At 44.2% G+C, this 27,201-nt stretch overlaps 1 protein-coding gene and 1 pseudogene across 2 annotated transcripts in view; both read right to left on the reverse strand.

Moving 5' to 3' along the window:
- Nucleotides 1-26,461, reverse strand: part of MFSD12 (major facilitator superfamily domain containing 12) — a 121,494-nt gene extending 95,033 nt beyond the window's left edge. The window contains exon 1 of one of the 2 annotated variants that reach the window (XM_040417862.1): nucleotides 25,916-26,461. In XM_040417862.1, the coding sequence (XP_040273796.1) occupies nucleotides 25,916-26,183 (268 nt within the window). In that variant the 5' untranslated portion in view covers nucleotides 26,184-26,461. The remainder of the gene's footprint in view (nucleotides 1-25,915) is intronic. The other variant, XM_040417861.1, reaches the window with a different exon arrangement.
- On the reverse strand, nucleotides 181-294 carry LOC120992958 (annotated as a pseudogene).
- Nucleotides 26,462-27,201: the final 740 nt, after the last annotated feature.

Raw genomic sequence — 27,201 nt, forward strand, 5'->3', positions numbered from 1 at the left:
CCAGTGAGTTCAGGCACCCCAGGGTCACCACTCCTGAGGCACTTGCACTTTGGGCTTTCAACACAACTCAACCTAATGGCATTGATCCAGCAGACCGGACCACCTCGCACAGGACATTTCTGCCCTAATGCTGTACACCCTTCATGGGGCACTGTGTGGTTCTCTGCTCTCCTCTAATCCCATGGCTCAGCCTACTGCGGCCTTCCTCCATGGGCAGAGTTCAGTCCAGGAGATCGACCGGACTGATAAGAACAGATACTACACTTGATCTTAGCCAAAAGGCAGAGAAGCGAAGCTCTACCTCTAATGCTACCTCATGTAATGTAGCTAAAAATCTATGTTCCACCTTTTGAAGGGCCTTGAGACAGAAGAGCATGCACACAGTTTAACGCGCTTTCCATAAGGAGATATTGTATTCCCCAAATCCTTACTTAGGCTTCTCTCCCAGTTAAGCCAGTAGTCTCTGCCCTACACTGATGAGGAGCAATCACTCAGAAACAGCTTTCTGCAGATGAGATGCTAACTTAACTTTTTTCCAAGTCATGTATCAATGCCTTTCAGAGGGTCAAACATTGACTTATGGGATAGCTACTTTACATCTGCTAGCATTAGAGGTGGAGCTTGTTGAGTTCATTTGCATACCCTCTTCCCAGAATTCCAGAGGAACGTGTAAGGCCTATACGACTCCTCACGCTGTTTAAGGCACTCATCATAAAGGAGATATTGTGTTCCCAAACACCCATAAGAAAGGGGATCTTTCAACCCAAGAAACTATAAAATTGGGTTCACCTGTGTGCGTTTAGCTCTGGGACGACAGGGAGAGGATTGGGGCTGACAGAAAGTCAGATAGGCTGGGATAGTTAGGGCATATATAAGGAGGCAGGGGCTGGGGTAGTTAGAAAGGAGACATGCTGAGAAGCCTTCCTTTGTATGCTTCACAGTGGTTTTCAGTGCTCAGTAGAAATGCTGAAGATGGATACTTCTTAGTAGTCCTCAGAGTGTTGCTAAAGAGACTCTTTACATCCTGTTCTCTAGCGGAAAAAAAACACATTACCCTATCAAAGTAATTGGTGTAACTACCAGGGTAGCAGACATAGCAGCTGCAATGAGGCCCAATGTCTAAGGGGACCCATCTTCACTCATACACGTGCAGTTAATGATATATAGCCAATGGAAGTACATTAACCCCCGCACTTTAAACATGGCGCCCACTCAGAAGCTGAGAAGGCACTATAGCGGATTATAGTATTATGGCAACAAAGTTTATAAGGATGAAAAAAGACATCTATCCAGTTCAGACTGTCGTCGTGCAAAGATGATCCAGAGGAAGGAGGGGGGGGGGGGACGACTCATGAGATCAAAGCTAAATTTCTGACTGGTGAAATCCTGGGAATGCTGTGCTCCCAGGGAGCAAATGGCTCTCCTGTGCCAAGATTAGGGAGCCGTTCAGTTGCTATGGCAGTCTTGGGCCTTCTGAATGCTCTGAGGCCTGCCACAGCAAGGTTCCTATGGAGCCCTGTGAACCTCCCAAAGGCTGAAGTATTAAATCATTGCAGTCTATGGAAAAAGAGATCAGACAATTGCATGTCCTTAGGTGAACTTTAAATAAGTTTAAAAAAAAAAGTTTAAATTTTTTTACAACTATAACTAAAAATTTAAACTTATATCATCCCCTTGACCATATAAAAAATAAACAATAAAAATTAAGATAATTAATATCCCAAAATACCCATACTGTTAAAATAAAAAAATAAAATGGCCGATTTACTGTTTTTCCATCGCTTCACTTCCCAACAAATTTTTTTTTTTTATAAAAAAGTGATCAAAAAGTCATACACGCTCCAAAAAAGTATCAATAAAAACTACAGACTACTGTCCTGCAAAAAATGAACCCTTGCAAAACTACTTACATATAAATATAAAAAAGTTATCGGGGTCAGAATAGGGCAATGTAAAGAAAAAAAATAGCTTTTTCAGTAATTATCTAAATGTGGTATCTATTTAATCATACTAATTACAGGTCAGTTTTAGCACATAGAGAATGACAAACAAAACCCCAAAAACTGTGGCAGAATTGAGTTTTTTTCCAATTCAATACCATTTGGAATTTTGGAAGGCGATAAGTAAAAAATTAAATAAAAAAAAAAAATAAAAAAATCTGGCTTGTCCCTAAGGGGTTCATTTTTGCATTATTTCTATGCTGTGACATCACTGATATAGTACATTACCATGAATATTATCATACTATTGTCATATCACTGGAAGTCTTTTTGCTGTACTGTGACATCACTGTGCACATTATGCTGTAACTTTACTGTGAACATTGTCCTACCAACATCACCATGTGCATTATCCCTGTGCATTACAAAAACCAACATGGGGTCCCTTAAGTCATTGTTACATAACTGAACAAAGTATTTTACAGAAAATTTTCATATCCCTGGTCCTTACACTATATTAAAAATAAAGGGGGAGATTTATCAAATTGGTGTAAAGTAGAACTGGCTTAGTTGCCCATAGCAACCAATCAGATTCCACCTTTCATTTTCCAAAGGAGCTGTCAAAAATGAAAGGTGGAATCTGATTGGTTGCTATGGGCAACTAAGCCAGTTCAACTTTACACCAGTTTGATAAATCTCCCCCAAGGTGAATGACAGGTTGTGCAGCCAGTACATATTGATGACCTACCCTCAGGATAGGTCACCAATATCTGATTGACTTCCGGAACCGCCGCAGATGAGCTGTTTGAAGAGGAGCGCTGCTTCCTCTTTTAGATTACACTGTGTGTTGTCCTCTTGCAGCGGCGGCTGCAACAAGGACTTATAAATACACTGCGCTGCCAAAACTTTTGAGATGACCCACAGTGTAATCTTGAAGAGGCAGTAGCACTCACATGAGCACCACCGACTCTTCAAACAGCCGATCAGCGGAGGTGCCGAGAGTTGGACCCCCACCAATCAGATACTGATCACCTATTGATGACCTATCCTGAGCAGTCTTGTCCGCTGTATTTTACATGCCAGGTGGACATAACCAAAGTGTTCCTTTTTGACCACTCAAATAGTTGGGCTTATGAACATTTGATCAATGGCTAAGCCTGCCGATTTCTTTTGTCTGCTTTCCATCAGAAGAAATCAAGCATAATTCCAGGGTCTGATCCTTGGCTACCTTAGAGACGGGCATTGTATCTGGCAGCAGCTTATCCCTGCTTACCTATGAAATAAACATCCATCATCAGAAAATTCCAGTGCACATAAAGGAGCTGTGAGGAGACTGCCGATTGCTTACAGCAGATATTTTTGTGCATAAAAATCCAAAAATGCTATGCTAAACTGGCCATAAACACAGGGCGGACCGCACATTGGCTTGGATTCAAAGGATGATCATACAGGTAAATAACACCACAGGAGGTGTCTTCTGTTACAGCCTGATAATGGATGGTAATCCATATTAACTTGCTTATATAAGCATCTTTTTTTTTTAAGTTGCATATGAGAAGAAAAGCGCTATAATAGACAAAGCAAATATTGTTAAAGCCAAGAATGAATGAGATTTTTGAGCAAGGCCTGTCATGTGAAATGGAATTTTTCTGCTACTTATTATCTGTGAAAAACACGATGTCCATCCTTAAAGGGGTTGTCTGGCCAAATATATTGATGCCCTATCGTCAGGATAGGTCATCAATATAAGATTGGCAGGGTTCCGACACCCGGGATCCCAGACGGTAGCACTAAAATAAAACTTAAAAAAAAGTTTTTGGAGCATATTTATGACATAACTAATAAAAAAAAATAAAGACAAAATCAGTAATCGCAATATGTCAGGTGCCTCCAGACACTTTTGGAAAACCATGATGGCAATATAGACTACATAAAAGTTCTAGGCATAGAACGAGTTAAATTAAATAAACGAGGAGGGGAATTACATAAATTATTACTTGAAAGGCAGGCTTTTTGCATTTTTACTTTAAATACTGCCTTCCCCTAGGTATGAATTATCGTTTACACTTGTTTCCACATTATTAAAGGGTTTCATTTCTCTACTGTGTTTATCACACCTTGGTCCGCGTCTACATATATGGAAATATGTGTGGTTTAAAGTTAAATTTGTTGTTTTTTTATAAAAAAAAATAATAATAAAAAAAAACTAATGTAATTATTATGTATTTCATATAATCTCAAGACTCAATATATGGACATGAACTACTAAAGCCGGAGTATAAGAGGTTAATTTGAGCTGTTGCTCCTAGCTGATTTCACAGACAAAACCAGCCCTCTTTGAGTCCAAAATCCATATAGATCAGCCTTGAGTCATTGTATATTACTCTATGACTAAGGCCTAGTTCACACGACCGTATGGCTTTTATTGTTTTTTGCGGTCCGCTTTTCACGGATCCGTTGTTCCATTTTCTGAGTTCCGTTGTGTTTCTGTTTCTGTTCCGTTTTTCCGTATGGCATATACAGTATACAGTAATTACATAGAAAAAATTGGGGTGGGCATAACATTTTCAATAGATGGTTCAGCAAAAATGGAACAGATACGGAAGACATACGGATGCATTTCCGTATGTGTTCTGTTTTTTTTGCGGACCCATTGACTTTAATGGAGCCACGGAACGTAATTTGCGGCCAAATATAGGACATGCTCTATCTTTCAACGGAACGGAAAAACGGAAACGGAATGCATACGGAACACATTCCGTTTTTTTTGCGGAACCATTGAAATGAATGGTTCCGTATACGGACCGTATACAGAACACAAAAAAACAGCCTGTACACCCGCAAAAAAAACCGTTCGTGTGAACTAGGCCTAAGACCTAACTGGTCAAAACGCGTCAGGAGGGATGAATATGTAGATCTACGCTGTAATGTAATTTTAAATGAAGAAATAAAGTACATTTGGATTTTATTTGCTTTTCCCGTTTTTGTTACTTTGCTGAAGAGTGTGGACTAAGGCTACTTTCACACTGGCGTTTCTGGGTCCGCTTGTGAGATCCGTTTCAGGGCTCTCAGAAGCGGCTCAAAACGGATCAGTTAAGCCCCAATGCATTCTGAGTGGATAAGGATCCGTTCAGAATGCCTCAATTTGGCTGCGTTTGGTCTCCGTTACGTTTTTTTAGACGGTCACTTAAAGGCAGCCTGCAGCGTATTGGTGACTGTCTGACTATGCGGAGCCTAACGGATCCGTCTAGACTTACAATGTAAGTCAATGGGGACGGATCCGTTATTCACTGACACAATATGGTGCAATTGAAAACGGATCTGTCCCCAATTGACTTTCAATGTATGTCAAGACGGATCCGTTTTGACTTAGACTTTCTTTTTAATGAATAATGAAAACGGATCCGTTATTAATCCGCACAAAACGCAAGTGTGAAAGTAGCCTAACTCTGGATCCGAGCTGGATCAATGAAAAGTACAGATCGTTCACAAATTGGCCAAAAAATGAGTCCACAAACAGATAACACATAACTACAAAAAAGTTATAGGAATCAGAATATGGTGATAAAAAGAAGAAAAAATATTATTGCGGGGAGCAATGTGGGCAACAGCAAGCAACGGCCGTGTGCATGAGGCCTTACTCTGTAAAATAAAAAGATGAAGACCGCTGCGGTTAGCATTAGCAAGCTGATGATCGGGTAACAATCTTTGCAGTAAGCAATGCCAATTCAGTTGAAATATCAAGCTGAAGCGATCAAATATCAGTTGAAACGTTCATTACGGTTCAATAACATTAGCTTTGGATTAAATAGTCCAAAAAACAGGTCAGATCGCCAGAGATTTATTACATACACCAGAATTCAAAGATATGTCCAGATGACAGTTTAAAGATAATATTAACCCCTTAGTGACCACCAATACGCCTTTTTACTGATGTAAACAAAGGGGGCTTAAGACAGATAGTTGGTGTTAATCAATGATTATATGTACCCAAAATGGTGCATTAAAAACTTGTCCTGCAAAAAATAAGGCCTCATAAAGGTATATTTATGAAAAAACAAAAAAGTGATAGCTCTTGGAATGCAATTTAGAAAAAATGTGCGTGGTCACTAAGGGGTTAAAGGGATTCTGTCACCTGGATTTTGCCTATAGAGCTGCGGACATGTGCTGGTAGATCACCCCTAGCACGTCCGCAATATCCAGTCCCCATAGCTCTGAGTGCTTTTGTTTAGGCAAAAAAAACCGATTTTATAGATATGTAAATGAGGCAAGTAAGGAGCCCAAGGGGCTGTACTAACGTTTCTGTAGCCCAGCCACGTCCACTGTGAAGAAGCCCAGCCCAGCACCGCCCCGCATCCTCCGAATCTTCTCCTTGCTCCCCGAAGTCACCAAGTTAGAGCGCCGTAATCTCGTGCATGTGCGAGTACGCGGCATGTCAGTGCCGGCATAGTGTTCCTTCCCTGTGCTGGCATCAGCCTCAAGGAACGAACTGCGCATGCGCTAGCTGCGAGATTACGGCGCTCTAACTTTGTGACGTCCAGGAGCAAGGAGAAGATTCGGAGGATGCGGAGCGGTGCTGGGCTCCTTCACAGCGGGCGTGGCTAGGCTCCAGAAACGTTCGTAACAGCCCCTTGGGCTCCTTACTTGCCAAGAAAATCTTTTATTTTTTTGCCTAAATAAAACCACTCACAGCTATGGGAAATGTATATTGCGGACGTGCTAGCAGCGATCTAGCAGCCCATGTCCGCAGCTCTATAGGCAAAATCCGGGTGACAGAATCCCTTTAAAGTCTGTGCCTATCACTAATCTTCCCTCTATAGACGCTAGTAATATTACCGTATAACTGATGGTAGATAACAGTCTGCAACGCTGTCACATGCCCGTTCCTTACAAAACCACATTTCCTCTTCAGCCTCCTACTAGTGGCTCTGGGGTTACATATTACAATGCAGTTACACTATACGGCAGGTCTGACCATCTTGTCCAATGTGACAATGAGGAACTAAAGGGGGTTTTGTCACTTCAGCAAATAGCATTTATCATGTAGAGAAAGTTAATACAAGCTACTTACTAATGTATTGTATTGGATTCATTTTTCCATCACATTATACACTGCTCGTTTCCATGGTTACAACCACCCAGCAATCCATCAGTGGTGCTCGTGCTTGCACACTATAGGAAAAAAAGTTCTGACCCCTCTGGTGACCGAGACCATGGGAGCTCACATAGGCCGTTGCTTTTTCCTATAGTGGCCAAGCGCGGCCACCGTTCCTGGTAGCTAAGTGGCTTGTATTAACTTTCTCTACATGCTAAATGCCACTTCCTGAAAAAACACAACCCCTTTAACTATGGTCATTATTTGCTTCCATCTAAGAACATTATTTTAGCAAGAAGGGGAGCAGTCCTACCATTAACTCAATTCCCTGTTACTGATTTCTTTAGTAAAAAACTACAAGCTGTGCACAATTCACTTCAAAGCAATAATAATCTGTGCATGGTGGCACAGACTGTTGGGTGCTGATGGACAGGTAACAAGTAATAGGTCTGAAGATCGAGGAGGCGAATTGACCAAAGTGTCAGCAAATGGGAAAATTAAGGGCAAAAAAAAAAAAAAGTACAGAACAGGGGCCTCTGAGAAACAAGGCCATGGTGTTTTATGAAACCAAAGTTGCCCTATTTGTTTCATTTTTGTTGGCTTTCTAGTACGAAAAATAGCAATGAAAACCGCAAATTGGCAAATTAGCACAGACAACTTCAAGCACATTAGATAAGCTGATCACTCCACTGCTAAACTAGATGAAATAAAGTACTATATTTTTGGATGAGGAAAATAGGAAAAAAATATATTTTTCATCAGACCCCGAATCCTCATCAGAACCCCAAATCAGATCCCCATTTTTCATCAGACCTCAGATCAGACCCCAAAATCATACTCTCAAATTCCTTCAGACCTCAAATCAGACTCCAATCAGACACCCCAGCCTCAGGTCATAGTGCACGTCTACGCAGCACTTCCCTCACCTCTTCCCGCACCTCTGGCATACTGATGACTGCTTCCAGGTCATTAGCATTCCGACTAGAAGACACACTGACATTTTTCCCTTACTTTTGGGGCGGGGAAAGTGAGTCTTATAGTCTGAAAAATACAGCATTTGTTACAACCCTTTAATGCATCTTTTTCCAAACGTGTTATACATGTACAAAATACATAAATTTGACACAATTTATATATGCCATTTTTGTAATAAACATTATAACAATTTCCACACATTTGAGATACATGCCACTACATTTTTTATTTATACATAAATGTATACTAGCGTGGAGGCCATTTAAAGCAGTAATCAGCAGTGTTGCTGTGGATTCCGCCCTGGCATGAGACAGTTAAGGGTACGATCTTGAGGTCACAGTGTGACTCGCAAGTTTACTCACAGCAGGGTTGGATTTTTTGGCCATTCATTTATATGGCTGCCCTGCTACACTGCGATACTTGCCGCAGCAGCTGTCACAATACCAAGATCGCCGTGTAGCCCTACCCTAAAAAAGAAACAGCAGCATCCCTTTGTGCATCTCTTCCTTCAGCTCCCCATAGACTTCTATGAGCAGGAGCTGCAACCTGCCTTAGAGAAGCTGAGAATGTATCCAATTACAGATTTAAGCAATGAATTTGCAAGTGACAAAGAAGCATTTTTCTGTAATAATTTTACAAAGTTTCTTATCTTCGCTTTTACTAATGATTTATGTATCAATAGACCTTTAGGTTTGAATGGATCTAACATTCATTGGAAAGGCTTCCAGTGGCATGGCTCCAAAAGATACTTGCTAAGGCTACTTTCACACTTGCGTTCGGGGTTCCGCTTGTGAGCTCAGTTTGAAGGCTCTCACAAGCAGCCCCGAATGTATCCATACGGCCCCAATGCATTCTGAGTGGATGCGGATCCGCTCAGAATGCATCAGTCTGGCAGCGTTCAGCCTCCGCTCCGCTCAGCAGGCGGACACCCGAACGCAGCTTGCAGCGTTTTCGTGTCCGCCTGGCCGTGTGGAGCCAAACGGATCCATCCAGACTTACATCGAAAGTCAATGGGGACGGATCCGTTTGTCTTGGCTCCGCTTTGACACGGATCCGTTAGAAACCGTTCACGTCTCTGCGCATGCCCAGTAACTTCCTGTCCCTCCCCCTCATCGTCGGCCATTTTGGATTGTCGACTTGATGAGACTGGTAAGTATATGAAGTTTTGTCTGTTTGTCTATCTTTCTTTTTTTTTCTATCTATCTATCTATCTATCTATCTATTTCTAGGGGGGGCTGCTGTCACTTGGGAAGGGGTGTGTGTGTCTGGAACAGTGGGGGCTGCTGGCACTGGTGGTGGGGGCTGCCTTTATGGGGGGCTTCTGGCACTGGGGGGGCTGATGGCACTGCGGGGGGGGGGTGTGTGGCTGGAACTGGGGGGGGTCTGCTGGCACTGCGATTATGTTTGTGGCTGGAACTGTGCGGTGCTTCTGGCACTGGCGGGGTTTATGTGGCTGGAACTGTGGTTGCTGCTGGCACTGCGGGGGGGGGGGGGGGGGGGTGTGGCTGGAATTGGGGGGTCTGCTGGCACTGCGGGGGTGTTTGTGTCTGGAACTGTGCATGCAGTGCTTCTGGCACTGCAGGGGTTTTTGTGGCTGAAACTGTGGTTGCTGCTGGCACTGCAGGGGTGTTTGTGTCTGGAACTGTGCATGCAGTGCTTCTGGCATTGCGGGGGTGCTTGTGGCTGGAACTGTGAGGTGCTTCCGGCACTGCGGGGGTATGTGTAGCTGGAACTGTGGGGGCTGCTGGCATTGGGGGGGCTGAGGGCACTGTGGGAAGGTTGTTTAAAACTGGGGGGCTGATGTCACTGTGGGGGGCTGCTGGCACTATGCGGGGCTGCTGTCTCTGGGGGTGTTTATGGCACTCGGGGGGATTATGGCTCCTGTCGGATTAATTTTTTTAATCATTTTATTATTAGGGTCGTTCCCAAAAAAATAAAAAATAAATAGAATTATTAAGAAAGTTCTGCGGTGGGCAAGCACCAATCTATATTTTAAAAAGTATTATAAAAAATAAAAAAATTGTTGATATATGTGGAAATAGTGCTCTAAACAAGTTCCTTTAACATTATCTTCATTTTGTCTGGTATTCTGTTGCGTACAGATGTCATCAAAGAAGTCAAAAATGTACTGGAAAAACCCACCCAGAAGGCGACGGTGTATTGAGTGGCCGGTAAGTATAAAATAAACGCTTGGAGTTTGTACTGTTTGATTCGTTGCATTAATCAGTATGTGCTCTTATTATAGATTTCTTCATCATCAGAGGAGGGCTCTCCAGATGTGGGCGGGGCTCCAGTGCTTGAATCGCCAGCGTCCAGGGGAGGTGGACCAAGCCCGGACCGGGGCTGTCAAGAAGTGTGTATATATATATATTATATATAAAATTAATTTTTTTATTTAACCACCTCAGCCCCCAGTGCTTAAACACCCTGAAAGACCAGGCCACTTTTTACACTTCTGACCTACACTACTTTCACCGTTTATTGCTCGGTCATGCAACTTACCACCCAAATGAATTTTACCTCCTTTTCTTCTCACTAATAGAGCTTTCATTTGGTGGTATTTCATTGCTGCTGACATTTTTACTTTTTTTGTTATTAATCGAAATTTAACGTTTTTTTTGCAAAAAAATGACATTTTTCACTTTCAGTTGTAAAATTTTGCAAAAAAAACGACATCCATATATAAATTTTGCTCTAAATTTATTGTTCTACATGTCTTTGATAAAAAAAAAATGTTTGGGTAAAAAAAAAATGGTTTGGGTAAAAGTTATAGCGTTTACAAACTATGGTACAAAAATGTGAATTTCCGCTTTTTGAAGCAGCTCTGACTTTCTGAGCACCTGTCATGTTTCCTGAGGTTCTACAATGGCCAGACAGTACAAACACCCCACAAATGACCCCATTTCGGAAAGTACACACCCTAAGGTATTCGCTGATGGGCATAGTGAGTTCATAGAACTTTTTATTTTTTGTCACAAGTTAGCGGAAAATGATGATTTTTTTTCTTTTTTTTTTTTTTTTCTTACAAAGTCTCATATTCCACTAACTTGTGACAAAAAATAAAAACTTCCATGAACTCACTATGCCCATCACGAAATACCTTGGGGTCTCTTCTTTCCAAAATGGGGTCACTTGTGGGGTAGTTATACTGCCCTGGCATTCTAGGGGCCCAAATGTGTGGTAAGGAGTTTGAAATCAAATTCTGTAAAAAATGACCTGTGAAATCCGAAAGGTGCTCTTTGGAATATGGGCCCCTTTGCCCACCTAGGCTGCAAAAAAGTGTCACACATCTGGTATCTCCGTACTCAGGAGAAGTTGGGGAATGTGTTTTGGGGTGTCATTTTACATATACCCATGCTGGGTGAGAGAAATATCTTGGCAAAAGACAACTTTTCCCATTTTTTTATACAAAGTTGGCATTTGACCAAGATATTTATCTCACCCAGCATGGGTATATGTAAAAAGACACCCCAAAAACACATTCCTCAACTTCTCCTGAATACAGAGATACCAGATGTGTGACACTTTTTTGCAGCCTAGGTGGGCAAAGGGGCCCATATTCCAAAGAGCACCTTTCGGATTTCACTCGTCATTTTTTACAGAATTTGATTTCAAACTCCTTACCACACATTTGGGCCCCTAGAATGCCAGGGCAGTATAACTACCCCACAAGTGACCCCATTTTGGAAAGAAGAGACCCCAAGGTATTCGCTGATGGGCATAGTGAGTTCATGGAAGTTTTTATTTTTTGTCACAAGTTAGTGGAATATGAGACTTTGTATGAAAAAAAAAAAAAAAAAAAAAAATCATCATTTTCCACTAACTTGTGACAAAAAATAAAAAATTCTAGGAACTCGCCATGCCCCTCACAGAATACCTTGGGGTGTCTTCTTTCCAAAATGGGGTCACTTGTGGGGTAGTTATACTGCCCTGGCATTTTCCAGGGGCCCTAATGTGTGGTAAGTAGGTAAATGACCAGTGAAATCCGAAAGGTGCTCTTTGGAATGTGGGCCCCTTTGCCCACCTAGGCTGCAAAAAAGTGTCACACATGTGGTATCACCGTATTCAGGAGACGTTGGGGAATGTGTTTTGGGGTGTCTTTTTACATATACCCATGCTGGGTGAGAGAAATATCTTGGCAAAAGACAACTTTTTCCATTTTTTTATGCAAAGTTGGCATTTGACCAAGATATTTATCTCACCCAGCATGGGTATATGTAAAATGACACCCCAAAACACATTGCCCAACTTCTCCTGAGTACGGCGATACCAGATGTGTGACACTTTTTTGCAGCCTAGATGCGCAAAGGGGCCCAAATTCCTTTTAGGAGGGCATTTTTAGACATTTGGATACCAGACTTCTTCTCACGCTTTGGGGCCCCTAGAATGCCAGGGCAGTATGAATACCCCACATGTGACCCCATTTTGGAAAGAAGACACCCCAAGGTATTCAATGAGGGGCATGGCGAGTTCATAGAAAATTTTTTTTTTTGGCACAAGTTAGCGGAAATTGATATTTTTTATTTTTTTCTCACAAAGTCTCCCGTTCCGCTAACTTGGGACAAAAATTTCAATCTTTCATGGACTCAATATGCCCCTCACGGAATACCTGGGGGTGTCTTCTTTCCGAAATGGGGTCACATGTGGGGTATTTATACTGCCCTGGCATTCTAGGGGCCCTAAAGCGTGAGAAGAAGTCTGGAATATAAATGTCTAAAAAATTTTACGCAATTGGATTCCGTGAGGGGTATGGTGAGTTCATGTGAGATTTTATTTTTTGTCACAAGTTAGTGGAATATGTGACTTTGTAAGAAAAAAAAAAAAATTCCGCTAACTTGGGCCAAAAAAATGACTGAATGCAGCCTTACAGGGGGGGGGGGGGGGGGGATCAATGACAGGGGGGTGATCAATGACAGGGGGGTGATCAGGGAGTCTATATGGGGTGATCACCCAACTGTCATTGATCACCCCCCTGTAAGGCTGCATTCAGACGTCCGTATGATTTTTACGGATCCGATCAGTCTATCAGTGGATCCGTAAAAATCATGCGGACATCTGAATGGAGCTTTACAGGGGGGTGATCAATGACAGGGGGGTGATCAGGGAGTCTATATGGGGTGATCACCACAGTCATTGATCACTCCCCTGTAAGGCTGCATTCAGACGTCCGTATGATTTTTACGGATCCGATCAGTCTATCAGTGGATCCGTAAAAATCATGCGGACATCTGAATGGAGCTTTACAGGGGGGTGATCAATGACAGGGGGGTAATCAATGACAGGGGGGTGATCAGGGAGTCTATATGGGGTGATCACCACAGTCATTGATCACTCCCCTGTAAGGCTGCATTCAGACGTCCGTATGATTTTTACGGATCCGATCAGTCTATCAGTGGATCCGTAAAAATCATGCGGACATCTGAATGGAGCTTTACAGGGGGGTGATCAATGACAGAGGGGTAATCAATGACAGGGGGGTGATCAGGGAGTCTATATGGGGTGATCACCACAGTCATTGATCACTCCCCTGTAAGGCTGCATTCAGACGTCCGTATGATTTTTACGGATCCGATCAGTCTATCAGTGGATCCGTAAAAATCATGCGGACATCTGAATGGAGCTTTACAGGGGGGTGATCAATGACAGAGGGGTAATCAATGACAGGGGGGGTGATCAGGGAGTCTATATGGGGTGATCACCTCCGTCATTGATCACTCCCCTGTAAGGCTGCATTCAGACGTCCGTATGATTTTTACGGATCCGATCAGTCTATCAGTGGATCCGTAAAAATCATGCGGACATCTGAATGGAGCTTTACAGGGGGGTGATCAATGACAGGGGGGTGATCAGGGAGTCTATATGGGGTGATCACCTCCGTCATTGATCACTCCCCTGTAAGGCTGCATTCAGACGTCCGTATGATTTTTACGGATCCGATCAGTCTATCAGTGGATCCGTAAAAATCATGCGGACATCTGAATGGAGCTTTACAGGGGGGTGATCAATGACAGGGGGGTAATCAATGACAGGGGGGTGATCAGGGAGTCTATATGGGGTGATCAGGGGTGATCAAGGGTGAATAAGGGGTTAATAAGTGACAGGGGGGGGGGGTGTAGTGTAGTGGTGCTTGGTGCAACATATTACTGAGCTGCCTGTGTCCTCTGGTGGTCGATCCAAACAAAGGGGACCACCAGAGGACCAGGTAGCAGGTATATTAGACGCTGTTATCAAAACAGCGTCTAATATACCTGTTAGGGGTTAAAAAAATCACATCTCCAGCCTGCCAGCGAACGATCGCCGCTGGCAGGCTGGAGATCCACTCGCTTACCTTCCGATCCTGTGAACGCGCGCGCCTGTGTGCGCGCGTTCACAGGAAATCTCGCGTCTCGCGAGAGGACGCACCGGCGCGTCCACCCAGAACAACAGGACCGCCGCAGAGACGCAATCCTGCGTACGGCGGTCCTGAGGAGGTTAAATATATTTTAAAAAAAATTAATTATTTTTGTTTCAGCAATCTGCACCTAGAGCCACCAGCGAGGATCCGCCAGTCGCCTCCAGAGTCCACGGGAATGAGCGTGGCGGTCGTAGACGTGTAAGTCTTGAATTAAGTAGTTTTAATTTGCATTTTGTATTAGGATTTACATTTAATTTTGTATTTCCTTTTTTTCAGGGTTCCGTAGGCTTCACCAGGGAAGATGAGGAGTTCGGGGTTCCTACCATAGATAACCTGCTCCTCATCCAACTGGTGGAGGCGCGTCCAGCATTATGGGACCACTCCGACCGCCACCACGCTGATCATCATCATACCCAGCGGCTCTGGAGGGACATCTGTGCGGAAGTTTTTGAGACCTGGGGGGATCTAAATGCGGCGGCTCAGGAAAAATATGGTAAGTAAAGCAATATGTGTTTTAATACATTAATATTGTTCTTTTCCTTTCCTTATGCTGATTGAATTTTTTATGTTTTTTTTCTATAGTCAAACAGGTTACAACGCGTTGGCAATCTATCCGGGACCGCTTCAGGAGGGATTATAACAAGGAGGTTCAGGCCCCGGGTATCTCCGGAGGAACCTCAGGGACCCCATACATCCATACGGCGGCCCTGGGGTTCCTACGAAAGACGATGGCACCAAGAAGGTAAATATTTTTAACAACTGTTAAACATTTTTTTGTAAAGGGGCTGTCTGAGACAGCGGAGTGTTTGGCTTCCCTGTTTTGGCCAGCCCCCTACAGTCCGTCTGAGTGTAAGGGGCTGTCTGAGACAGCGGAGTGTTTTGCTCCCCTGTTTTGGCCAGTCCCCTACAGTCAGAGGGACAACTGTTCTCTCCTTCTGAGTGTAAGGGGCTGTCTGAGACAGCGGAGCGTTTGGCTCCCCTGTTTTGGCCAGCCCCCTACAGTCAGAGGGACAACTGTTCTCTCCTTCTGAGTGTAAGGGGCTGTCTGAGACAGTGGAGTGTTTGGCTCCCCTGTTTTGGCCAGTCCCCTATGGTATACGGTAGACATAGCATAGAACATGGATGTTTTATTTAAAGAACAATTCCTAACTTTCCTTATTTTTTTCCTACAGTTCACTCGGGAGCCTGAACAACCTTCTGAGGCGGAAACGGAACAGATCGCCAGCGCCAGCCCTCCTATCCCTCATGTATCGGCTCAGGATAATCCGGGTCCCCTACCGAATCCCTCCGCTCATCGGAGGCTCTTAGGTTTTCGCCAAAATTTGAGAGCCCTGGTGAGCGGGCAGAGATCCGGTAGGCCAAATCGAGCTGATTATGCGAACCTTGTAGAGGTCGTTTCCGACGCTCTAGAAGGTTTTGCCCAACATCAGATGGAGTTTGGTGCTGACTTGATTCGCCGCTGGGAGGGGGCGGAGTCGGCGTTTCAACCCAGCCCAAACTACCATTATGGGCTAAGCATGATCAGTTTGATGACTCAATGACGCCCGAGCAGTTGCATGAGTTCAAGATCGTGCTAGAGAACGGGTCATGGGAAATTATGCACCGCCCCCAACCCCCACCCCACCCCCATCCCACACCTATCCCCCATCCCACACCTACCCCCCATCCCACTCCAGTGGCCAGTACCGCCAACCTTTCCCTTCCCAACCCCCCCCCCCCCCCCTCAAGCATGTGTTACCTTCTGTTTCTTATTCTTCTCCTGCTCAGTATTTTCCTCCTACTTCTTTTCAAACTCCCTCCACCTCTACACATGCTCGGGTCCCCTCCTCCTCAGACCCTTCCTTTCTCCACACCCCACAATTACGCCCTGCATCCTTTCCTGTGGCCCGTAGTTTCACCTCAGTAGATCACCAGGACAGGGGGGCTACCATTGCCAGCCCCAGACCATCTAGTCCACGACAGTCCACCTCCCCTCACCAGTTTGAACAATTATAGATTTTATGTTTATATTTATTTAAGTTTTTTATTGTTAAAAAAATAAAACATTATTTATAGTTTACTATACAAACTGTGTCTGTCTTTTTATTGTCCAGTACAGGGTAACCTTGGCACTACAGCTGTGTTGAAATAAAAACTACCCTAGTCTCACTACTGTCCGTTTATTATAACACCCTTGGTAGTTTTTATATCAAAGCAGCATTAGTGCCGATGTTGTAATTAACATGACCATCAATATTGAGCTATCTTTTGGCTCATTATTGATCGTAGACCCTATGATTGAACAATGAACAAGCAAATGCTTGTTCATTGTTCAATCTTGTGCCCTTTCATATGAGCCCTTGTGGGAGTCACGGTCCATCAGCATCATCAGGAATTCATTAATAAATTGTAATTTTACAGTTTAATGATTTCCCGATGACGCTCTAATATAACTAGTGTGATTACCACAAGGGACACGCAAGGGACATACAGTTTTTAAAAGGGTATTCACATAGACAATGGGGGGATTTCGCTTGAATATGCCCCCATTGTCTGATAGGTGTGGGTAACATTGGTAGGACCCGCACCTATATCGAGAACGGAGCGGGGAGCACTGTGGCTGGAGGACAACAAATTTCCCGTGCTACGTCCACCACCAAGTGCTAATCCCCGCCTCTCACATAGAAGTGAATGGAGGGCGGCAGCACAGTGCGACCTCATCTACTTTCTTGGCTTCGTTCTCAATATATGTGAGGGTACCAGCCGTGGGACCCGCACCTATAAGACAATGTGGGCATATTTTAGTGGTATGCCCCCATTGTATGAGATCAGAAAACCCCTTTAAGGTCTCTTGCACACGACTGTATGCCCCAAGAGACATACGGTCCCTGAGCGGGCCATATGTCCCGTAGTAGCATTGATCGTGCGCACGAGAGTACACAGCATCATAGTGTACAATGATTCTGTGCAAGTCGAGCTGCTCGCGGGGATATAGTCTTGCACTAATAGATCATATGAGTGCGGGACAATAGCCCAGTTTGCGGCACAACATGGTCAGCATCATGATGCTCTGTACTCCCGTACGCACGATCAAGGACGATCAGGGACATATGGCCCGCTAACGAACACTATACATCTTTAAGGTCATGTAGTCGTGTACAAGAGTCCGAACCGAAAGGTGTGGTCCATTATCAAAGCTGGACCAACTTTGAATTTCAACAAGATAGCCCTGGAGAAATATAGGAGCATTACAACCCTGGGGATCTGAATACATGAAGATGGAACCTAGAGATGCTACTCATTCCAAAACGGATCCGCTAAACGGATGGCAAAACGGAATCGAACGTGACAAACGGATCCGCAATACAGACGGATCCGTTTGAACGGATCCGTCTGAATGGCTTCTGTTTGTCTCCTTTTAGTCAGTTTATTGACGGATCCGTTTGAAATGCATTTCAAACGGATCCGTGAAACGCAAGTGTGAAAGTAGCCTAACTCTCCTGAAACATCCAGGAGGCTCCTGATAAAAAAAAAAAAAAAAGTCAGTCCTTCTGGACTCCCACAAAAGTTCTCTAGTCTCCAGGGTACCAAAGATATCGAACAGGTTGCATATGTATACAGGTTAAAAACAGTCCCATCCAGGCTATAGAGGAAGGGGGGGGGGGGAATTTGACCCCGACCCTCTGTATTATTGTCAAATTTTAGCAATTTTATCCTGCTCTCCAAGATCTGGCTTTTGATGACTGGCCTGTAACCAGCTGTATGAACCTGCTGCTGTATGAGACCTGCCCTGCAAAAACTGCCCCATCACACCCAGAAGGGTACCTGTCTATGGTGGAGCTGCAGCTGGTGGATCCAGTTTCACAGTTTACCACTTGTGAAATGGCCATGACAGGCTACAGCCCTAACCCCTCTGCGCACATTCATCCATTAACCCTTTACAGGTAGGCATGACAAGTGAACTAGTCCCCTAACAATATGACAAGTCATACGCTGGCTGCAAGTGATTTGTAAAAGAGGCGTAGCCTATAACTTGTAAAAAGGGTCTGGCCTAAATCAGAAGGAAGCCAAATGTGTAGAGCTGGTTAACAAGAAGTATGGCGCATCTTGTTACATAGGAATTTTTTGAAGTCAACAGTAACAATGAAGACAAAGGTCTACCCAAGAGCTGAACGGATATTTATAAATCAAAAGTATCTGCAAAGTTGTTCCCCATTGGCATGGGCAGATTGGTCATAGACCTTACAGGGAAATTTCACCCAAGCCCCCCTCTCTGCAGCTAGCCAGATATATAATGAGCTCTCAGTGGTAATTTCCACTGTGGGAATCAGATACTCATGTACCCGGCCAGCGACCCACATGCCCTCCTGAATTTAACTGCTGTGGCCCACATCTCCTCTCCTAAACCCCCTGCTGCATATCTTAAAATCAGAGACTACTGGAGAAGGACAGAAAATGGCATGTATTGATGGCCACCACAGAGAGACAGCTTTTGGGGCAATATGTTGTGCTGCACTGTGGTATATGGTCCTGGTGGGACGGTATTTTGTACTATGGTATTCCTACCCTGCCTACTTGTGTTGCTCCACCTTCTGCCACCCGCCTTTACAACATGGGGTCACTTTTAGTTGTTTTTTTTCCAGGACCACTAAGTTCCCAGTCCACCCCTGCCATTTGGTTTCTACTACCTAATCCTATCTCAACGGACAGGAAGTACCAGCTCAGCCAATCATTAGCTGCAGCAGTGATCCACCTCTGCCAGTGATGGACGGAGCAGGCATCACCAGGAATTTCCTGTGTGTGAAAAAGCACTGGAACGGCAGAGGTGGGGGTTCAGTGAGGGAAAGTATACCTTTAGGCCCCTTTCACACGGGCAAGTATTCCGCGCAGATGCGATGCGCGAGTTGAACGCATTGCACCCGCACTGAATCCTGACCCATTCATTTCTATGGGGCTGTGCACATGAGCAGTGATTTTCACGCATCACTGGTGCGTTGCGTGAAAATCGCAGCATGTTCTATATTCTTTTTTTCACGCAACGCAGGCCCCATAGAAGTGAATGGGGCAGCGTGAAAATCGCAAGCATCCACAAGCAAGTGCGGATGCGGTGCGATTTTCACGCACGGTTGCTAGGAGACGATCGGGATGGAGACCCGATCATTATTATTTTCCCTTATAACATGGTTATAAGGTAAAATAATAGCATTCTGAATACAGAATGCATAGTAAAACAGCGCTGGAGGGGTTAAAAAAAAAATAATAATAATAATTTAATTCACCTTAATCCACTTGATCGCGCAGCCGGCATCTCCTTCTGGCTTCATCTTTGCTGATTGCAGGAAAAGGACCTGTGGTGACGTCACTCCGGTCATCACATGGTCCATCACATGATCTTTTACCATGGTGATGGATCATGTGATGACTGAAGTGACGTCACCACAGGTCCTTTTCCTGCAATCAGCAAAGAAGGAGACAGAAGAGAAGCCGGCTGCGCGATCAAGTGGATTAAGGCGAGTTTAATTATTTATTTATTTATTTTAACCCCTCCAGCGCTGTTTTACTATGCATTCTGTATTCAGAATGCTATTACTTTCCCTTATAACCATGTTATAATAGAAAATAATACAATCTACAGAACACCGATCCCAAGCCCGAACTTCTGTGAAGAAGTTCGGGTTTGGGTACCAAACATGCGCGATTTTTCTCACGCGCGTGCAAAACGCATTACAATGTTTTGTACTCGCGCGGAAAAATCGTGCATGTTCCTGCAACGCACCCGCACCTTTTCCCGCAATGCCCGTGTGAAACCAGCCTTAGGGAAAAAAAAATAATGAACCCACTTTGAGTGCTTAAAGGGAACCTGTCACCTGGATTTTGGGTATAGAGCTGAGGACATGGGCTGCTAGTTGGCCGCTAGCACATCCGCAATACCCAGTCCCCATAGCTTAGTGTGCTTTTATTGTGTAACACATGCAAATTAACCTGAGATGAGTCAGAGCTTGAAAATATGACTCTTCTCTGGTCACACAAGTAAGATATGACTCTTATGTTAATTTTCATATGTATCAAATCGGTTTTTTTACACAATAAAAGCACACAGAGCTATGGGGACTGGGTATTGCGGATGTGCTAGCGGCCATCTAGCAACCCATGTCCTCAGCTCTATACCGCAAATCCCGGTGACAGGTTCCCTTTAAAGGGGACCTGTCACCTCTCCTGACATGCCTGGTTTAATAGCTTCATGCATCCCCCATGTAATAACAATTCTGGAACATCTATTCTTATGGCTCTATGTTCTGCCATTCCTTTATTATTTCTACTAGAAGTTATGAATTAATCGCTGTCAGTCAGCAGTAAGGGTACAGAGGGGTGTTAACCAGTTGGGGGGGTGTACCTGCACAGACTCACTCTATCAGTCAGTGCTGCCATTGTAAGACTGTGCAGGTACCCCCCCCCCCCCCACCCCACCCCAACTGGTTACCACCCCTCTGTACCCTTATTGCAGACTGCTAGCAATTCATTCATAACTTCTAGTAGAAATAATAAAGAAACATCCCAACATAGAGTTATAAGAATAGATGTCCTTTATTTTTTATTACATGAGAAATGCATGCAGCCATTAAAACAGGCATGTCAGAAGTGGTGACAGGTCCTCTTTAAGGATCAGGCTTTGATTCTCCTGTAATGACGCTGTTGACCTTCTTGTTTGCAGTTGTTCTGTATGATTTACACTTAATTCATTCCTCAGAGGCAGACAACAGCAAACGCATCCAAACACAAGAGCATTTGGGCTTTGGCCATCTAGCAGCACCTTCAAAAATGTTTGACTTGTGTGTAAGCTTTTTCTGAAAACACTGTCGGAGTGCTGCTTCTACGTGTTTTTACTGTGTCAGACGGTTGAAGGAGATTATGTAAGGTTTACGTCTGGTCCACTTTAGTACTACAATACTTGTGAAAGCTGGCCTTATAATAGATACACCAATATTACTCCACATCTTCTTTCCATTACTGCATAACTGATGGTAGATAACAGTCTGCAACGCGGTCACGTGCCCACTCCTTTCAAAACCACATCTCCTTTCCAGCCTCCTTCTAGTGGCTCTGGGGTTACATATTACAATTACATACTACAAAAACAACAAAAAAAGGCTCACAGAAGCCAGACAAAAAAAAATTACCCTTTGAATTGTATAGGGCTGAAGGTCCATGAAAACGGACAAAATCTGTCCTATTTAAAGCCCGTTAAAAAAAAAAAAAAAGAAAAAGAAACAGCATCAACAGAATCCCAAACGGCAATGATAATGGTAATAAACGCAAGGCGGTCCTTAAAAACCGTCCATCACACAGCGTTGTGCGAATGTACCCTAAAGGATCTGCGGGTAGGCATCACTGTAGGCTACCCTTTCTACATTGTTGCATAGTAGAATAGAATGAATTGTTTTTGCAGCACCACAATACACACTACCACCATTAAAGCCCCCGAATGAAAACCCAGCCTCATCCCCAGTCTTTCAAGAGCAATTACTTTTCAAATGATACATTCACATAGCCACTAAAGGTAGATTCATCACCGCTCATTTTCCGTTCTTCTGATCTGTCACAAAAAAAAAAAATACTCCTTTAGGCCTCTAGCACACGACCGTATGTATTTTGCGGTCCTCAAAAAATACAGATGACGTCCGTATGCATTCCGTATTTTGCAGAACGGAAAAGCTGGACCCTAATAGAACAGTCCTATCCTTGTCCGTAATGCGGACAATAATAGAACATGTTCTATTTTTTTGCGGAACGGAAATACGGACATGCGGAAACGGAATGCACACTGAGTAACTTCCGTTTTTTTTGCCGACCCATTGAAATTAATAGTTCCGCATACAGTCTGCAAAAAAAAATAAAAAATTTGAACGGACATGGAAAGAAAATAAGTTTGTGTGCATGAGCCCTTATTTTGAGCATCCATTACGCTCAATTAGGCCTCATGCGCGGAATGGGCCACCTACGGTTGTGTGCATGAGACAAACTGATTTTCCATCTGATATCCATTATTTTAGACAGAAAAAAGTACTTTGCGGAGTACTCTCAGATGCAAATTGCTAAAACATATGTAAAATGAGCATAACTGAGCATTACGGAGAAGGATAGTACTGTTCTATTAGGGGACAGCTGTTTCGTTCTGCAAAATACGGAATGCACACGGATGTCATCTGTATTTTTTGCAGACCACAAAATACATCCGGTCGTGTGCATGAGGCCTAAAGAATTCTTTTTTTTTTGTTCTTCTGACGATGACGGTGATGTGAAGCTAGCCTAAATGCTAATTTTTTACCAGCCAAGTTGAATTTGTTTAACACTATTTCATTTACCATATGATGTACTGAAAGCTAGGAAAAACATCCAATTCCACCATTGCTATTTTGGTTTTGAAGCATCTCTTGTGCGCTAAAACTGCAGGTCGCTAAGATTATTGCAATGCCAAATTAATATAGTTTATCATGCTTTACTACTTTAAAGAGGACCTTTCATCAGTTTAGCCCTAGTCTAATTATGGTCTTACCTTATAGGGCGGCTCCCACTGATGCCATGGCACAATTTTTTTTCTACAGAACCCCCCGTTCATCCGCTGTTGGCCCTGTATATTTTGGTGCCTTATATTATAATGAGGTGACTCGGTTATACTAGGCGGAGACTTGGGAGTGGTTATCTTCTCCCTGGCTGTGAGCACATCCAATCAGAGCGCCCCGCTCTTAGCCAGGGAGAATGAGATTAAGTTCTTGCGAGAATTGCGAGAACTTGAGAGTGTACACATCCGGAGCGATTCTCGAGAGAACTTGAGCTCATTCTCCCTCGCTAAGAGTGGGGCGCTGTGATTGGATGCACTCACAGCCAGGGAGAAGATAACCGCGCCCAGGGAAAATACAAGTCTCCGCCTAGTATAACCGAGTCGCCTCATTATAATATAAGGCGCCAAAATATACAGGGCCAACGGAGGACGAACGGGGGGGTTCTTTAGAAAAGAAAAAGTGCCATGGCATCAGTGGGGGCTGCCCTATAAGGTAGGATAATAATTAGACTAGAGCTAGCCTGATGAAACGTCCTCTTTAAAGGGCTTCTGTCATCAGAAATAACGTTATATAGCTGGCTGACATTAGTGATGTGCTAATGTCAGCAGTACGTAACAGTATGCTTTATAACTCCCTGCCTGCCGCCGTTCTCCTAAAATAAAGACGTTTAAAATATGCTAATGAGTCTCTAGGTGCTACTGGGACGTTGCTTCAGCACCTAGAGACTCAGTCTACGCACCCTTTGACACGCTCAGGTCCCATTGATTGACTGTCGAGTTCTCCTCATCGTCACGTAAATCCCGTCCCGTTTAGTATTCTGCGCAGGCGCAGTGAGTGAAGGACGCGCTCCTGGTGCCGGCTTCCTTCCTTCGGTGCAGGCACAGTGTGGAAGCCGGCACCAGGAGCGCGTCCTTCACTCACTGCGCCTGCGCAGAATACTAAACGGGACGAAGCAGGTGCGGGATTTACGGGACACTGGGGAGAACTCAAAAGTCAATTAACTGGACCTGGGCGTGCCAAAGAGTGAGTAGACGGAGCCTCTAGGTGCTGAAGCAACGCCCCAATAGCACCTAGAGGCTCATTAGCATATTATACAAGTCTTTATTTTAGGAGAACGGCGGCAGGCAGGCAGTAATAAATCATACTGTTATGTAGTGCTGACATTAGCACATCGCTCATGTCAGTCAGCTACATAACGTTATTTCTGATGACAGAAACCCTTTACATAGATACCATTGTGGCGAGCTGACAATATAACTGCAATGTGGGCATTTTGATTTTGTTCTTCACTATGGCAATCCCTGTGCAGGATAAAATCTTTACTTCAGACATTTACTCCAATTCTGTTTAATATTTTATTGCTTATTTTAGATGTAAAATAACGAAGGGGAGGATAACTTCGGAATCATTTTTTTTTATGTTTTAAAAGCTTTTTAAACTTTTATTTTTAGTCCTCCTAAGAGGCTTAACCGATTCCCGGGGTCCATCCACCACCAATCGCTGCTCCCATAACAGTGAATGGGAACGCACCCCGCACGCACGGCCCCTGCTCTCATTCATTTCTATGAGGCAGATGGAAATAGCTGAGCCAGCTAAATGTACAGATATCAGAGCCTGTATAATAAGTGATAGGGAATACACCTGGCTAAATGTACAGATATCAGAGCTTATATAATAAGTGATAGGGAATACACCTGGCTAAATGTACAGATATCAGAGCCTAAATAATAAGTGATAGGGAATACACCTGGCTGAATATACAGATATCAGAGCCTAAATAATAAGTGATAGGGAATACACCTGGCTAAATGTACAGATATCAGAGCCTGTATAATAAGTGATAGGGAATACACCTGGCTGAATGTACAGATATCAGAGCCTATATAATAAGTGATAGGGAATACACCTGGCTGAATGTACAGATATCAGAGCCTATATAATAAGTGATAGGGAATACACATGGCTGAATGTACAGCCAGGTGTATTCCCTATCACTTATTATCTAGGCTCTGATATCTGTACATTCAGCATTGTATCTTCCCCATCACTTATTATATAGGCTCTGATATCTGTATATTCAGCATTGTATCTTCCCTATCACTTATTATACAGGCTTTGATATCTGTATATTCAGCATTGTATCTTCCCCATCACTTATTATACAGGCTTTGATATCTGTACATTCAGCATTGTATCTTCCCTGTCACTTATTATATAGGCTCTGATATCTGTACATTCAGCATTGTATCTTCCCCATCACTTACTATACAGGCTCTGATATCTGTATATTCAGCATTGTATCTTTCCTATCACTTATTATATAGGCTCTGATATCTGTACATTCAGCATTGTATCTTCCCCATCACTTACTATACAGGCTCTGATATCTGTATATTCAGCATTGTATCTTCCCCATCACTTATTATACAGGCTCTGATATCTGTATATTCAGCATTGTATCTTCCCCATCACTTACTATACAGGCTCTGATATCTGTATATTCAGCATTGTATCTTCCCCATCACTTATTATACAGGCTCTGATATCTGTATATTCAGCATTGTATCTTCCCCATCACTTACTATACAGGCTCTGATATCTGTATATTCAGCATTGTATCTTCCCCATCACTTATTATACAGGCTCTGATATCTGTATATTCAGCATTGTATCTTCCCCATCACTTACTATACAGGCTCTGATATCTGTATATTCAGCATTGTATCTTCCCCATCACTTATTATATAGGCTTTGATATCTGTACATTCAGCATTGTATCTTCCCCATCACTTATTATATAGGCTTTGATATCTGTACATTCAGCATTGTATCTTCCCCATCACTTATTATATAGGCTCTGATATCTGTACATTCAGCCCCATTCACAAACCATGTGGAATTTCAGGATTATTGCTCAACATCCTTCCCATGGGTCACATCACCATCAGCCTATGATATTTCCCGTACGTACCGATTAGATGGCAGGATTTCCTGCGCCCGTAAGACCGAAAGCCAGCGTGTCGATCCGATTCATACCCTACAAGCGGGGTAGAGATGCCATCCGCTATCTGCCCAACCAGCAGGAGGAGCCCGGCGTAAAATGAGTCGAATCCCAGCACTGAGTGAAAGTAGACTAGGAAATAGGTGAACCACATGGAGGCGCAGAGGTCATTCAGGTAATGCCCAGTGGCATAGCTGAGCTTCTGGCACAGGTGCAGGGTGGGTGCAGGGTCTGCCATCCTCAGCTGCGATAAGGACTGTCCGGGACAAAGCTACAGCATCTGGTAAGTGGTCTTATCACACAGTCCTGCTCTGATCAGCCGGAGCCGGCCATGGCACCCCCCGCAGTCAGAACGTAGATGCTGTCAGGCGACTAGAAGTGGCACCGATCATCTCCAGCCTGCTGCACTACCACTCCGCGGTAAATTCCAGGTATGGAGCCCAGGTTGTGCCCAGGAGACTGACAGCTCACGCACCAATCAGGAGAGCGCTGGAGGCCGAGACCGGTTACTCCCACCCCCTCATCCAGACGTGTGACACTCCCAGTTAACCCCTTCCTCCACAGAATGTAGTCACTGCCCAGCTGTTTGGATAAAGACTAAACACTATGCTACGTCAGGACTTCCTGACGGCACAATATCACGTGACATCCATAGGTCACGTGGGTCGGCAGCCGACTCGCTCTGCTATCATAGGCAGTTAGGCACTAGCTGACTCTTTGCTCCGCAGCGTCTGTACTGTAGCACTGAGAGGGGAGAGAGTCTGACAGTGCTAGAGAGGTGGCTGTGACTACTGGGAAGGGGCTGAGAATTGTATGTAAGGGGGGGATTCTGTGCGAGGCTATATACTGGAGGGGGGCTGCTGTGCGAGGCTATATACTGGAGGGGGGCTGCTGTGCGAGGCTATATACTGGAGGGGGGCTGCTGTGTGAGGCTATATACTGGAGGGGGCTGCTGTGCGAGGCTATATACTGGAGGGGGCTGCTGTGCGAGGCTATATACTGGAGGGGGGCTGCTGTGTGAGGCTATATACTGGGGGGGGGGCTGCTGTGTGAGGCTATATACTGGAGGGGGCTGCTGTGCGAGGCTATATACTGGGGGGCTGCTGTGCGAGGCTATATACTGGAGGGGGCTGCTGTGCGAGATTATATACTGGAAGGGGGCTGCTGTGCGATGCTATATACTGGAGGGGGGCTGCTGTGCGAGGCTATATACTGGGGGGGGGGGGGCTGTGCGAGGCTATATACTGGAGGGGGCT

This window comes from Bufo bufo, chromosome 2, assembly GCF_905171765.1.
Source record: "Bufo bufo chromosome 2, aBufBuf1.1, whole genome shotgun sequence".
NCBI lineage: Eukaryota > Metazoa > Chordata > Amphibia > Anura > Bufonidae > Bufo > Bufo bufo.